We start from the raw sequence: 14,220 nt of genomic DNA, 5'->3' as shown, positions 1-14,220 counted from the left end.
CCACACACACGCACACAAAATAAAGAGTTACACACACGCACATATACACGCAGACACACACTCCCCTATGGCCCGCCGGACGTTCTCGGCCGAGGAGGCATACGCCCAGTTTGCCTCCGAGAGTCCCAGTGAGGACGAGGATGACCCCACATTCCTGTTATCATCCGCGTCCTCCTCATCATCTAGCGATGATGATGAGCCCCCAAGGCGGCGGAGACGCCGCCAGGCGGAGCAAGGGGACCGCCATGTTAGGGACCCTGTGGCCCAGCCTAGTACGAGCAGCTCTGGGGCTCGTACTGGTTTCCCAGCCCACCAGTTAAATCCACCGGAGCACCCTGCCGGGGAACTTGTCTGGTGTAGCCCAGAGCGATACGAGCCCGTGATTCCTGATTTTGTAGGCCAATCAGGAATCCAGATTTCCACAGTGGGCTACACTGAATATGACTTTTTTCGTAATTTTTTCAGTGACCCACTGGTAAATGTGATGGTGGAGCAGACGAATCTGTACGCCCAACAGTTCGTCGCTCAACACCCGGGCTCCTTTTTGGCCAGGCCCGGTGGCTGGACGCAGGTCAGTGCAGCCGAAATGAGGACATTTTGGGGGCCTCGTGCTGCATATGGGCCTGGTCAAGAAACCCAGTGTCAGGCTGTACTGGAGTGGGGACGTCCTCTACCAGACCCCACTTTACAGTACGGCCATGACACGCTCCCGGTTTGAGGCCATCCGGAAATGTCTGCATTATTCCGATAATACAGCATGTCCCCCCCCCGAGGTGATCCTGCCAAATTCATGGAGGCCTATGTACCTGGAAGGGAGGTCGCGGTTGATGAGTCTCTCATTGCGTTCAAGGGGAGACTCATTTTCCGCCAGTATGTGCCCTCCAAGCGGGCGAGGTATGGCGTGAAGCTATACAAAATTTGTGAGAGTACCTCAGGGTACACTTACAAATTTCGTATATACAAGGGGCAAGATTCCCGGATTCAACCCCCAGAATGTCCCCCCACTCTGGGTGTTACCGGGAAACTTGTGTGGGACCTTATGCATCCACTGCTGGATAAGGGTTACCACCTGTACGTGGATAACTTTTATACTAGTATCCCCTTGTTCCAGTCCCTTGCCGCCAGATCCACGTTCGCTTGTGGGACCGTGCGGAAAAATCAACTAGGGCCTCCCTGCCCTCCCCCTCCAGGTACCTATCCCCAGGGGTGAGACCCGTGCCCTTACCACTGGAAACCTGTTGCTGGTCAGGTATAAGGACAAGAGGGATGTCCTTATGCTGTCCACAATTCATGGTAACGGCATCACCCCTGTCCCTGTGCGAGGTACCGCGGCAACGGTCCTCAAGCCCGATTGTATCGTCGCCTACAATCGGTATATGGGAGGATTTGATCTCTCTGATCAAGTCCTTAAGCCATATAATGCCATGCGCAAAACCCGGGCATGGTACAAAAAAGTTGCGGTCTACTTGGTACAGGTTGCCATGTACAACTCTTTTGTACTATCCCGGAGCGCTGGCAGCACAGGGACATTCCTCCAGTTCTATGAGGCAGTCCTCATGGCCCTGATCTTTTCGGACCGGGAAAGAGCAGGCCGGAGTACCTCGGGAACTGTAGGCGCCCGGATCGTCCCTGGCCAACACTTTCCAGGTGTGGTCCCCCATACTGGAAAGAAGGGACGAACCCAAAAAAGGTGCAGAGTGTGTCACAGGAGGGGGATACGGAAGGACACCACTACTCAATGTGACACGTGCCCCGATCATCCGGGCCTCTGCATTATTGGTTGCTTCAGGGAGTATCACACTTCCATGGAGTACTAAATTTATATCCCAATTTAGCACTGACATCGGATAAAAAAACTGGTTCTCAGACTTGAGACACCCAAAAAAACTTAAATTATTTATCAAAAGTAGACATATTAGGTATTGCCACGTCGGTAATAATCTCCTCTATAAAAATACCCCATGACGTAACCCCCCAGATTAACACGGTCAAGGAAAAAAAAAAAAAAAAAGGTGCAAAAAAAGATTTTCTTTTGTCACCTTACATAACAAAAAGTTTAATAGCAAGCGATCAAAAAGTCATAAAGCCCCCAAAATAGTGCCAATAAAAAAGTCCGCTCGTCCCGCAAAAAATGAGCCCCCACATAAGATAATCGGATAAAAAAAAAAAAAAAAAGACACTTAGACTTTAGAGATACAAAAAATTTTTTTGGGGATCAAAAAGGATAATATAGTCTAAAACCTAAATAAATGTAAAAAAAGTAGACTTATTAGGTATCGCCGCGTCCGTAAGAATCTCCTCTATAAAAATACCGCATGATCCAACCACCCAGATTAACACGGTCAAAAAAAAAAAAAAGCAGAAAAACTGAATTTTTTGGTCACCAAACATAACAAAAAATTTAATAGCAAGCGATAAAAAAAGTCATATAGCCCCCAAAATAGTGCCAATAAAACAGTCCGCTCGTCCCACAAAAAATTAGCCCCCACATAAGATAATCGGATAAAAAATAAATTAAAAAATGACACCTAGACTTTAGAGATAATATTTTTAGAGAAAAAATTTTTTTGTATCAAAAAGGATAATATAGTCAAAAACCTAAATAATTGTAAAAAAAAAGTAGACTTATTAGGTATCGCCGCGTCCGTAAGAATCTCCTCTATAAAAATATCCCATGACCTAACCCCCCAGATTAACACGGTTAAAAAAAAAAAAAAAAAACGGTGGCAAAAACGCAATTTTGGGCACTTTTCCATTTCAATCCGTTTTCTTCTGGTAACAAAACAAGGGTTAACAACCAAACAAAAGTTAATATTTATTACCCTGATACTGCAGTTTACAGAAATGCCACATTTGTGGTCGTAAACTGGTGTATCAGTAAAAGGGAGGCCGCAAAAGGAAAGGACCGTCATGGTTTCTGGAAGGCCGATTTTGATGGCCTTTTTTATTGACACCATGTCCCTTTTGAAGCCCCCCTGATGCCCCCTAGATTAAAAACTCCCTAAAAGTGACCCCATCTAAGAAACTACACCCCTCAAGGTATTCAAAACGGATTATACAAACTTTATTAACCCTTTAGGTGTTCCTCAATAGTTAATGGCAAATGGAGATGAAATTTCAGAATTTCAATTTTTGGTAACCTTGCCTCACAAAAATGTAATATAGAGCAACCAAAAATCATATGTACCCTAAAAATAGTCCCCCAAAAAATGCTACCTTATCCCGTAGTTTCCAAAATGGGGTCACTTTTAGGGAGTTTCTACTCCAGGGGTGCATCAGGGGGGTTGAAACAGGACACGGTGTAAATAAACCGGTCCATAAAAATCAGCCCTCCAAAAACCAAACGGCGCACCTTTCACTCTACGCCCCGCTGTGTGGCCGTACAGTAGTTTACGGCCACATATTGGGTGTTTCTGTAAACGGCAGAGTCAGGGCAATAAAGATACAGTCTTGTTTGGCTGTTAACCCTTGCTTTGTTAGTGGAAAAAATGGGTTAAAATGGAAAATAAGGCAAAAAAATGAAAATTTCAAATTTCATCCCTATTTGCCAATAACTCTTGTGCAACACCTAAAGGGTTAACGACGTATGTAAAATCAGTTTTGAATACCTTGAGGGGTGTACTTTCTTAGATGGGGTCACTTTTAGGGAGTTTCTACTCCAGGGGTGCATCAGGGGGGTTGAAACAGGACACGGTGTAAATAAACCGGTCCATAAAAATCAGCCCTCCAAAAACCAAATGGCGCACCTTTCACTCTACGCCCCGCTGTGTGGCCGTACAGTAGTTTACGGCCACATATTGGGTGTTTCTGTAAACGGCAGAGTCAGGGCAATAAAGATACAGTCTTGTTTGGCTGTTAACCCTTGCTTTGTTAGTGGAAAAAATGGGTTAAAATGGAAAATTAGACAAAAAAATGAAATTCTGAAATTTCATCCCCATTTACCAATAACTCTTGTGCAACACCTAAAGGGTTAACAACGTATGTAAAATCAGTTTTGAATACCTTGAGGGGTGTAGTTTCTTAGATGGGGTCATTTTTGGGTGGTTTCTATTATGTAAGCCTCGAAAAGTGACCTCAGACCTCAACTGGTCCCTAAAAATTGAGTTTTTGTAAATTTCTGAAAAATTTCAAGATTTGCTTCTAAACTTCTAAGCCTTATAACATCCGCAAAAAATAAAATATCATTCCCAAAATAATTCAAACATGAAGTAGACATATGGGGAATGTAAAGTCATCACACTTTTTGGGGGTATTACTATGTATTACAGAAGTAGAGAAACTGAAACTTTGAAATTTGCAAATTTTTCCAATTTTTTGGTAAATTAGGTATTATTTTGTGCAAAAAAAATAATTTTTTTGACTTCATTTTACCAGTGTCATGAAGTACAATATGTGACGAAAAAACAATCTCAGAAAGGCCTGGATAACTCAAAGCATTTTAAAGTTATCAGCACTTAAAGTGACAGTGACCTTAAGGTGAAATAAGGCTGTGTCCCTATGGGGTTAAGGACCAGTTCAGGTCTGAAGTTACTTTGTGAGGCTTACATAATAGAAACCACCCAAAAATGACAACATTTTAGAAACTACACCCCTTAAGGTATTGAAAACTGATTTTATAAACTTTGTTAACCCTTTAGGTGTTCCACAAGAATGAAAGGAAAATGTAGATGATATTTCAGAATTTCACTTTTTTGGCAGATTTTCCATTTTAATAAAAAAATTTCCAGTAACAAATCAAGGGTTAACAGCCAAATAAAACGCAATATTTATTGCCCTGATTCTGTAGTTTACAGAAACACCCCATACTGCTGTACGGGCACACAGCAAGGCGCAGGAGGAAAGGAACGCCATATGGTTTTTGGAGGGCAGATTTCACTGGGATAATTTTAAGTTGCCATGTCACATTTGAAGACCCCCTGATCAGGGGCGTAGCTATAGGCTCATGGGCCCTGGTGCAAGAGTTCAATTTGGGCTCCCCCTACCCTCAATACCGTTTCCTAACACCACCAGACCCCTGCACGCCCATCATGCCCAATTGCAGAACTAAAATCTCACAGAGAAAATACATTTTAATCCAATAAGTGCATAATAATAATGATAAGGATGCCATCTAAAAGTAGTAATTTTTTTTATTTTTTATTGAAGTACACTTCATACATATGGCGGTATGTCATCACCAGGTGTGGAGCACAATCCTGTTAGTTTAGGTTTATGACAGTGAGACATATGAAATGATAGTGGCTGGGAGGAACAGACCGGTCCAGTCCTATCTCGCCGTACCAGGACAATTGCACGCCTAGTGGCGCATGTGCTCAGAGTCAGAGGCTCTGCTGGAACAGAGACTGTGCATTCACTGCAACCCATAAGTAGCAGCACATGTACACTGCTCTTCTACCATTGTAGCAGCAGTGCAGGAGGGAGACTTTTTAGGGCCCCACAACATGTCCAGAGCCTGCAGCCCTATCTGTCAAGAGGGAGGGACAGATGAGATTCCTCATCTGCAGCAGCCAGCAGGGACAGTCACATACTGGGGGGGGGGGGGGGGTTAGTTTATCACGCCGCCAGTTAATACATCCCTGAATCTGATGTATTAACTGACCAATAACATGGAGATCCCAGTGCCAGCTGCCTTGCTGGTGGACGATTGGCATATACTTCTGCTGTGGGCCACAGCAGAAGTATATGCCAATCGTCCACTAGCAAGGCAGCTGGCACTGGGATCTCCATCCATGTTATTGGTCAGTTAATACATCAGGGACCCCCTGGCATGGGGCCTGGGCATAGCTAAGTGCAAACTGGGTGATCAATAGGCAGGACCGGGTGGCTGCCCTCATCCACCAGCCCATCCCTAATGCCAGTCAATACCCTCTTAGGAAATCTCTCATTAGATGTGAGAGCAGCAGCGATCGATCAGCCAGGATTAATGTGCACAGTGGGAGGTCCCCCCTTAGGAAAGTGACAAACTGCCCCCCCCCCCCCTCATTCTTAGGCTAGTGACAAACTCAGCTCTGCTACATCTACAATGAGCAACTACAACAAATGTAATGCCAAACTGCAGTTCCTCTATTCTATGTGATGCCTTGGCTGTGGGTCCAGTGGAAGCTATCCAAGGCATCACAAGGAACTGCAGTTTGGCATTACATTTGCTGTAGTTGCTCATTGTAGATGTAGCAGAGCTGAGTTTGTCACTTGCCTAAGATTGAGGGGGGGGGCAGTTTGTCACTTGCCTAAGATTGAGGGGGGGGGGGCAGTTTGTCACTTGCCTAAGACTGAAGGGGGGGCAGTTTGTCACTTGCCTAAGGGGGGCCTCGCAGGCTATGCACATTAATCCTGGCAGACCTGGCTGATCGATCGCTGCTGGCCTGCTGCAGTCACATCTGATGACGAGAGTGACTGAGATTTCCTAAAGGGGGTATTGACATGTCTGGGCTTGCTTAAGTTATCACGATTCACCACCGGCGCTCCCACCAGGCGGGTCAGGGGGGCCCAGACTCACTCAGGGACAGTCACTCACTGGAGTCTGGACCGGACCAGGACCCCGGTCGGATGGTCGGGCTCGGGCAGTTTATCACGCCGCCGGGCCGGCGCCACGCTCACCTGAGTAAGTCAGTAGTCAGTCAGTCAGTGTCAGAGACTGTCTCGCAGGATAGGGAGAAAGGTCGGAGTCAGTGAGTCACTCACTCATCTCGCAAGTTCGCAGCACCGCGCGCTGCACACAGCAGCTTCCTCTTCCGACCTCAACTGAAGGCTGAAGCCGCTCCCCCTCCTCACTTCGCCTGGCCCTGCCCTGCACAGTGCGCGTCACGCAGGGCTCGGCTCTCAGCCTCCGCCCCCTGTCCTGTGAATCTGATTTCAGACAGTTATCAGCTGCGCCTGCGGGCCGCGTTCTCCTGGCTTGAGGCGGGGGCCCCCCCTGACTTAGGGGCCCGGTCGCAATTGCGACCGCTGCAACCCCTATAGCTACGCCACTGCCCCTGATGCACCCCTAGAGTAGAAACTGCAAAAAAAAGACCCCATTTTTGAAACTACGGAATAAGGTGGCAGTTTTGTTGGTACTATTTTAGGGTACATATGATTTCTGGTTGATTTATATTGCACTTTTTGTGAGGCAAGGTAACAAAAAATAGCTGTTTTGGCACCGTTTTTATTTTTTATTTACAATGTTCTGACAGGTTAGATCATGTGGTATTTTTATAGAGCAGGTTGATACGGACGCGAAAATACCAAATATACTACTTTTTTTGTTGTTTGTTTCAGTTTTACATAATAGTTTTTAAAAAAATAAAATAAATTTTGTGCCTCAATATTCTGAAAGCCATAGTTTTTTATTTTTTGGGCAACTGTCTTATGTAGGGGCTCATTATTTTCGGTATGAGATGATGGTTTGATTGGTACTATTTTCGGGTGCATATGACCTTTTGATCGCTTGGTATTACACTTTTTGTGATGTAAGGTGACAAAAAATGGCTTTTTGACACTTTTTTTTTTACGGTGTTCACTTAAGGGGCTAGTTCATGTGATATTTTTATACAGCAGGTTCTTACGGACGCGGCGATACCTAATATGTATACTTTTTTAAATTTATTTACGTTACACAATAACAGCATTTTTTAAACAAACAAAAAAATCCTGTTTTAGGGATGCCGACATGTCGTAGTTTTATGCTGGCAGCCTCTTGGCATGTTTGCCAAGCTGCCGCCAGAACTCCGGCCCGCCCCCATTATAGTCAATGAGGCCGGAGCGGTAGTCCGGGGGCACGCGTGCACTAGCAGCAGCATGGATCCGACAAGCTTTTCACCCGCTGGAACAGCCTGCCGGAGTTCCTTGCCGCTAGTGTGAAAGTACCCTTAAACAGTGTAATACACCTACAGCTTCCTGCCTGTGAGATCCAGGGGGCTGGATCTCACAGGCTCTCATGGAAGGCAGCCACAGTGACCCGATGGCCACCCCACACCCGGCAGGATACCGCACGTGCCGCATTTAGAGCTGACCGCGGCAGTGCAAGGGTTAATGCGCCGACATCTGTGTTTTCACCGATGCTGGCGCATACAGCAGGGGTCCGGCAATCAGTGACTGCCGGACCCCTGCGACTGATCAGAGCGCCATACATGTACGGTGCTGGGATTTCTGACCCACTTTCCAGTGCCGTACATGTACGGCGCTGGTATTCTATGGGGGTTTTCCTGGATTTTAAATGCCCGCCAGCAACCTGTCCTAAAATGTGAGCAGGACTGGGTGCCTCCATTTGAAGTGTTGTGCTCCCGTTGGCCGAACGGCTCTCCTGCAATAAGATCACGGGAGCTGTTTGGTTGTTATGGCAGCCTCTGGCTTTCTAAAGGCTTCAAGGCCTGCCATAACAAAGTTCCTATCAAGTCTTGCATATGGCAACTCTGCCATAGTTTTATGGGTGTTTTCAATTCCACCCCAATTTAGATTTTTTTCCAGCTTTCCACTACACTGTATGCAATATTAAATTGTGCAACAAGAAAGTACAACTTGCCCTGCAAAAAACAAGCCCTCCTTTGGCTATGTGAATGGAAAAAGAAAATAATTATGGCTCCTGGAAGGCAAGGACTAAAAAATGAAAATGAAAAAGCCGTGTGACATCCTTGTGCTGTTCGCATTTTATGTGTACCCATAATAATGAATGAGTCCATGTGTGATTGTAAAAAATGCGGATCAGATGTGGATTGAAAATTTGGTTGTGAGCATGAGGTCTAATTTATATTTACACCTCTTAAAAACTTACCTCTTGTCAAAGAAAGCATTTTTTATTTTGTCTCTTATAGGATTCTGCTCCAAGTCTGAGACCTTTTCCAAATCTCTTTTGCTAGAAAGAAGAAAGAATATAAAAAGATTATATTTTATCATGTATGTAAAAATGGTAATAAAAAGAATATTGGGGGAGATTATTAATATTGACACATTGTTCAGGGGTCTGTACTCTTCAAACTTGTGCTAGAGATGTGGGAAACATGAGGGAACATCCCTGCGTACTTTTTGGCGTTGTTCTAGGATATGAAGATTTCTTACTGGAAACAAATTGATTAATGGCAGCTGTAAAACGGCCATAACACTGACAGTTGCTTTCTCCACAATGCTGCCCCGCCAACTGATGGCTCCATATTCTTATATATATCCTTATTTTTATATATAATCGTATACTTGTCTCTCTCCACTGGCTGAAATTGTCTTGCCCTTCTTTAAAGAAAAGGTTGACTAAAATCATAATGGAGCAAAATGGAGGAATCGGCTAATTTGAAACACTCAACCATTAAAAAAAATGTGGTTACCCTGTATATCCTTGGCCTACTGAACATTTCAACCACTTGAATGTTACAGCTTCAGCAGGATGTACTTCCTAGGATTCAATATATATTCAAACTTTAAAACTGTGAGATTAGACATTTTGCCCCCTGAGCCCTACCCAGATGGAAATGTTCCCCTCACTACCCTCCTGTTCCCACAACCCCCTTTATAAATGCTATACAGAGTAGATATTTTGATGGCTTGCAACCTCTTGCATAAATAGGGCTTACTGTTAGGCCTCATGCACACAAATAGATTTTTCATCTGTGTGCTATGCGCATTTTGTGCGGGTAGCACACTGACCTATTCATTTTAAGGGCCATGCACACATCTATATGCTTTACAGATCCATGTGGCCAATCCATAAATTACAGAGCATTTAATGGATCTATTGAAGTCAATGGGTCTGGAAAAAATGCAGATGGTACTCGGTATCCGTATTTTGCGGTTCTGTGCATGAGGCCTAAGTTTGAATATTTGCTGTAGACACAAAATGTTAGGAAGAGCTACTGTATTTTTCACTCTAGAAGACGCACTTTTTTACCCCAAAAGTGGGGGGAAAATGTCAGTGTGTCTTATAGGGTGAATACTAATGAGCTCTTCCATTATGGAAGTGCTCATTAGTACAGCAGGATCAGAGAGAAGTGAATACAACGCTCCTTGTGCTGCCAGTACTCACCACTTACTGGTCTTTGTCTGTCGGTGCTGCACACTGGGCTGTGACCTGTGCACAGCATGAGGACGTAGATGCGCATTGTCACCTCATGCTGTGCGACGTTAGATCACAGCACAGAACGTCAGGAAGAGCGCTGGATCTCAGGAGCAGCATTGGCGTCCGGAACAGGAGAGGTGAGCTGACTTGACTTATTTTTTTTTGTCTGATCTGGAGGTCTGATTAACATTGGGGGTCTGATCTGAAGTCTGATTGGGGGTCTGAGCTGAGGTTTAATTAACCTTGGGGGTCTGAGCTGAGGTCTGATTGGGGGTCTGACTAACATTGGGGGTCTGATCTGAGGTCTGATTGGGGGTATGAGCTGAGGTCTAATCAACCTTGGCATCTGACTGAAGGTCTTATTTGAGATCTGATGAAAAATATTATTATTTCTCTTATTTTCTTCCTCTAAAACTTAGATGTGTCTTATGGACAGGTGTGTCTTATAGGGCGAGAAATATTGTATATTTTTCAGCACCAATTAATTCAGTCCTGACTCTACTCGCATAATGTATGTGTCTCTGATCATTGATTACAGAGACATCTTAGCTGAGCCATAAAGCCATAAAAATGTGTTACTTGTTTTTAGTGATAATAAAGTTATATGTTTTCATAATTTTATAAGTGGTACCTTGGAACCGAACCTGAGTTCGGGAAATGGTTTTTTACAGTACAAATTAATTGATGAAGTTATTACGTGAAGTCTCGCGAGACTTCGCGAAGCAATAACTTTGGCTCATCGGAGCCAATACATTCTAATACTGTATGGAGCTCCTGCTTTGTACAGTATTAGAACAAAGTTTTATGCGAATCGACTTTGGATGTTTCATCAGAAGTCGATTTGCTCATCCCTAGTAACATCCACTCTTCTTTTAATAGTCTGAAAACATCCCACTTACTTCTCCAGCCTTTTGTTGCCCCCAGTAGCGTGCCTAGGGGGGGTGGGGGTGCGGCCCGCCACGGGTGCCGGCTCTCAGGGGAGTGCCAGAAGAATGAGCGCTTCCATCAATACAGATGGAAGCGCTCATTGCTGGAGCGCTGACGCCCACATACTGCGGCGGGGCACGGGAGCGCATAGTTCCCTGCCCCGCCGCTGATCACCGCCATAGGCTTCAGGCTTAGTAGGCCTGAGGCCTATGCGGTAGTGAAATCCCGGCGCAGGTGTGCGTGATGACGTCATCGCGTGCACCTGTGCCGGGACGCAGCAGCACAGTGAAGTGAGCGAGCAAGCACAGGTGAGTATTTAGCTTTTAGGTTTTTTTATTTTTATGTGCCAACTTTGGGGGACATGGGGGGGGGCACACAGGAGGACATGTGGGAGCAAATTATTATGTGAGGGATTACGATGTGGGGGGCAAATTACTATATGGGGCAAATTGGGGAAAACTACTGTGTGGGGAAAATTACTATTTGGGGCAGTGTGGGGGAAACTACTGTGTGGGGGCAGTGTGGGGGAAATTAATGTGGGGGGCAGTGTGGGGGAAACTACTGTGTGGGAAAAATTACTATAAGGGGCAGTGTGGGAAAATTACTGTATGGGGGCAGTGTGGGGAAAATTACTGTGTGGGGAAAATAACTATATGGGGCAGTGTGGGGGCCGTTGCTATTGGGGAGGCACAGTAGGGGCAATTCTATTATTTCTGGGGACACTATACAGGGAATATTACCTGGAGCACAATATAGGGTGTTCCTATTACTGGGGGCACTCTAGGGGACATTATAGCTGCTATAGACACTATAGGGACATTTGGAGTAATTTATCAAACTGGTATAAAGTAGAACTGGCTTAGTTGCCCATAGCAGCCAATCAGATCTCACCTTTCATATTTGACAGCTCTTTTGTAAATCCGGTTCTACTTTACACCAGTTTGATAAATGACCCAAATTATGTCTACTGGGGTCAGTGGCGTTGCGAGGGGGGTGCGGCAGCACCGGGTGACACCAGTTATGGGGTGACACCAGTGACTCTAAAGGCAGCGGCGGCAGGGCACAGGAAGATGCCATCTCCATAGTCATCTGTATCGTCGTCCTCAGGACAGCGATACAGATGGCTGTGCTGCGGCGGGGCAGGGGAGGGAGAGGCGTGTCTCTTCCCTGTTCCTCTGATAGGCTGCCGACACTAGGCCGATGCACTGGGCATCCCTGCTCTGGGGTCCCATAGCAGTTGCATGGTCTACCTTCATGCTAGGTATGCCACTGGCTTTCCTTCAGCCTGAAGACACGGAGTGATTATGAGTAATTATTGCTAGCTCAGCACTTTCTAGTTGGGAAACTCGTCTATGCTTGCCATTACGACTTTTTAACATCAGCTACTAACCAGATGGCCATCATTGGAAAATAAATATTATTTTAGATCTAGTGCCTATCTAATGTATGATGTTGTATTCCCATGTTGCAGTCTTCTCTTGGGATTGACCATGAAGTGAACGCACCATCATATATACCAAGATTCGTGCTTTTTATCTTGTGCCTTTTACCAGCCCTCATAGTTTTAACAAATTACATCTCATTAAGGAAGATTGAGCTGATCGTCATTAGATTGTTAATTATTTCATTCATGTTCCTGTTCCCTTGGTGCACTAATTAGCAGAGTATTCTGAGATCAAGCTAATACTGATTTCACACTGCATGTATTAACATATTCACTCCCACCAGGAAGCTTGAAGCTCCATAAAAGACTACATAAAGTGTTAAGAAAGGTTTGTATTTTTCCATTATAATTTTTTGTATTACTGCTCTTTTTTGTATGGAACCACAATAGGGCTATCATCGGGTTACATGAGGCCTATATTGTACCTCCATATGCCTCTCATTTCCTACGGAGGTAAACAGAGGTAAGTAGAGGCCTCATGTCTGTAGTGGCCCTATCCTATTATGGTTCTGTACAAAATACAAAAATATAAGTAAGTTATCTTCTGCATGATCCAATATAGATGGGCACTCAGCAGGATAGAGTGTGGCATGCATATAGTCGTATCCTCCCGTTAAGCTGCTTTTTGGGGATTCCTTTGGCTTTTAACAGATATGCTCATGTAGATGCTTACCTCATATACATCTTCCCCAGTTTTTTTTTGTTTGTTTTTTGGGGGGGGTGGGTGGATTCTACTGACCCAATTTTACCATGTACAGTCGTGGCCAAAAGTTTTGAGAATGACATAAATATTGGAAATTGGAAAAGTTGCTGCTTAAGTTTTTATAATAGCAATTTGCATATACTCTAGAATGTTATAAAGAGTGATCAGATGAATTGCATAGTCCTTCTTTGCCATGAAAATTAACTTAATCCCAAAAAAAACTTTCCACTGCATTTCATTTCTGTCATTAAAGGACCTGCTGAGGTCATTTCAGTAATCGTCTTGTTAACTCAGGTGAGAATGCTGACGAGCACAAGGCTGGAGATCATTATGTCAGGCTGATTGGGTTAAAATGGCAGACTTGACATGTTAAAAGGAGGGTGATGCTTGAAATCATTGTTCTTCCATTGTTAACCATGGTGACCTGCAAAGAAACGCGTGCAGTCATCATTGCGTTGCATAAAAATGGCTTCACAGGCAAGGATATTGTGGCTACTAAGATTGCACCTCAATCAACAATTTATACAATCATCAAGAACTTCAAGGAAAGAGGTTCAATTCTTGTTAAGAAGGCTTCAGGGCGTCCAAGAAAGTCCAGCAAGCGCCAGGATCGTCTCCTAAAGAGGATTCGGCTGCGGGATCGGAGTGCCACCAGTTCAGAGCCACCAGGGCAGCAAAGAAGCCACTTCTCTCAAAAAAAAACATCAGGGACAGAATGTTCTTCTGCAGAAAGTATGGTGAATGGACTGGTGAGGACTGGGGCAAAGTCATATTCTCCGATGAAGCCTCTTTCCGATTGTTTGGGGCATCTGGAAAAAGGCTTGTCCGGAGAAGAAAAGGTGAGCGCTACCATCAGTCCTGTGTCATGCCAACAGTAAAGTATCCTGAGACCATTCATGTGTGGGGTTGCTTCTCATCCAAGGGAGTGGGCTCACTCACAATTTTGCCCAAAAACACAGCCATGAATAAAGAATGGTACCAAAACACCCTCCAACAGCAACTTCTTCCAACAATCCAACAACAGTTTGGTGAAGAACAATGCATTTTCCAGCACGATGGAGCACCGTGCCATAAGGCAAAAGTGATAACTAAGTGGCTCGGGGACCAAAACGTTGACATTTTGGG

At 44.7% G+C, this 14,220-nt stretch overlaps 1 protein-coding gene across 1 annotated transcript in view; it reads right to left on the bottom strand.

Annotated features, from left to right (window-relative positions):
• The window catches only part of TESC (tescalcin), an 87,768-nt gene that overhangs the window by 24,934 nt on the left and 48,614 nt on the right, over positions 1-14,220 (bottom strand). Inside the window, exon 3 of the mRNA XM_040416036.1 lies at positions 8,750-8,830. Within this exon, the coding sequence (XP_040271970.1) occupies positions 8,750-8,830 (81 nt within the window). The remainder of the gene's footprint in view (positions 1-8,749; positions 8,831-14,220) is intronic.

This window comes from Bufo bufo, chromosome 2, assembly GCF_905171765.1.
Source record: "Bufo bufo chromosome 2, aBufBuf1.1, whole genome shotgun sequence".
NCBI lineage: Eukaryota > Metazoa > Chordata > Amphibia > Anura > Bufonidae > Bufo > Bufo bufo.
Note: the sequence above shows the minus strand (reverse complement) of the source record. Positions and strands in the feature narration are given on the sequence as shown.